The sequence below is a fragment of the Castor canadensis genome, chromosome 16, assembly GCF_047511655.1.
Source record: "Castor canadensis chromosome 16, mCasCan1.hap1v2, whole genome shotgun sequence".
NCBI lineage: Eukaryota > Metazoa > Chordata > Mammalia > Rodentia > Castoridae > Castor > Castor canadensis.
The window spans coordinates 87,062,313-87,064,069 of record NC_133401.1 but is presented as its reverse complement, the minus strand read 5'-3'; the positions used below and the strand labels follow the sequence as shown (position 1 = coordinate 87,064,069).

General features: G+C 53.8%; 1 protein-coding gene across 1 annotated transcript in view; it reads left to right on the top strand.

Moving 5' to 3' along the window:
- LOC141417813 (tubulin beta-1 chain-like) overlaps window positions 1–1,374 on the top strand; it is a 3,361-nt gene extending 1,987 nt beyond the window's left edge. Inside the window, exon 4 of the mRNA XM_074056958.1 lies at window positions 305–1,374. Within this exon, the coding sequence (XP_073913059.1) occupies window positions 305–1,374 (1,070 nt within the window). The remainder of the gene's footprint in view (window positions 1–304) is intronic.
- Window positions 1,375–1,757: the final 383 nt, after the last annotated feature.

Here is a 1,757-nt window from a genome sequence, read left to right as displayed (position 1 = left end):
TTGTGACCAGGTTGAGACAAGTGCTGGGAGCTTGTCCTTTCTGATCACAATATGCTTCCTCTTGCCTGTTCGATTGCACCTAATGACGGTATTTACAAAATGTCCTCTTTAGAAGTACTTTTGTCTGGTTACAATGTATCTTTCCTTAATCTACAATCCCCAGGGGGTTGAAGGTCACCGATACACTTTAAAGCAAAACATTTTCAATGTATATAAAAAGAAGAGTCCTATGTTACCCACAGTCCAAATGACACAAGCAGGAATTCCTTAAGAGTCTGTGTCTAACACTCTTTCCTTCTGGCAGGCCAGAGTGGCGCGGGAAACAACTGGGCAAAGGGCCACTACACAGAGGGGGCTGAGCTGATGGACTCCATCATGGACGTGGTGAGGAAGGAGACCGAAAGCTGTGACTGTCTCCAGGGTTTCCAGCTGACCCACTCGCTGGGGGGTGGCACCGGGTCCGGCATGGGCACCCTGCTCATCAACAAGGTGCGTGAGGAGTATCCAGACCGCATCATGAACACCTTCAGCGTCATGCCCTCGCCCAAGGTCTCCGACACTGTGGTGGAGCCCTACAACGCCACCCTCTCCATCCACCAGCTGGTGGAAAACACGGATGAGACCTTCTGCTTCGACAACGAAGCCCTGTACGACATCTGCTTCCGCACCCTGAAGCTCACCACGCCCACCTATGGCGACCTCAACCACCTGGTGTCGGTCACCATGAGCGGGGTCACCACCTGCCTGCGCTTCCCCGGCCAGCTGAACGCAGACCTCCGCAAGCTGGCGGTGAACATGGTGCCCTTCCCGCGCCTGCACTTCTTCATGCCCAGCTTCGCGCCCCTGACCAGCCGCGGCAGCCAGCAGTACCGCGCCATCTCGGTGTCCGAGCTCACGCAGCAGATGTTCGACCCCAAGAACATGATGGTGGCCTGCGACCCCCGCCAGGGCCGCTACCTGACGGTGGCCGCCATCTTCCGAGGCCGCATGTCCATGAAAGAGGTGGACGACCAGATACTCAACGTGCAGAACAAGAACAGCAGCTACTTCGCGGACTGGATTCCTCACAACGTGAAAACCGCCGTGTGCGACATCCCGCCGCGGGGCCTCAAGATGTCAGCCACCTTCATAGGGAACAACACGGCCATCCAGGAGCCGTTCAAGCGCATCTCGGAGCAGTTCTCAGCCATGTTCCGGCGCAAGGCCTTCCTGCACTGGTACACGGGCGAGGGCATGGACGAGATGGAGTTCACGGAGGCCGAGAGCAACATGAACGACCTGGTGTCCGAGTACCAGCAGTACCAAGATGCCACCGCGGACGAGCAGGGAGACTTGGAGGATGACGAGGAGGAGGAGGAGGTCGAGGAGGACTGAGAACTTCTGGAATAAAGCTGCCTTGCTGAGCCAGTGGTGTTGTGCTCACATGTGTCTCTTTTAAAGTGTTTTTAGAAGCATGTCTACACAAATAAAAAAGCCTTGTGCATTTTACCTTGTCCTCATTCACCCTTTGAAAAATTTTTATATCACTGTTGTTTAAATGTCAGGGTTTAATCTTAACAGCAATGTAAGATTTCTGTTTTAGTGGGTTTTTTCTTTTATTATTCATATGTGCACACAAGGCTTGGGTCATTTCTCCCCCCTGCCCCCACCCCCTCCCTTACCACCCACTCCACCCCCTCCCTCTCCCCCCACCCCCTCAATACCCAGCAGAAACTATTTTGCCCTTATCTCTAATTTTGTTGTAGAGAGAGTATAAG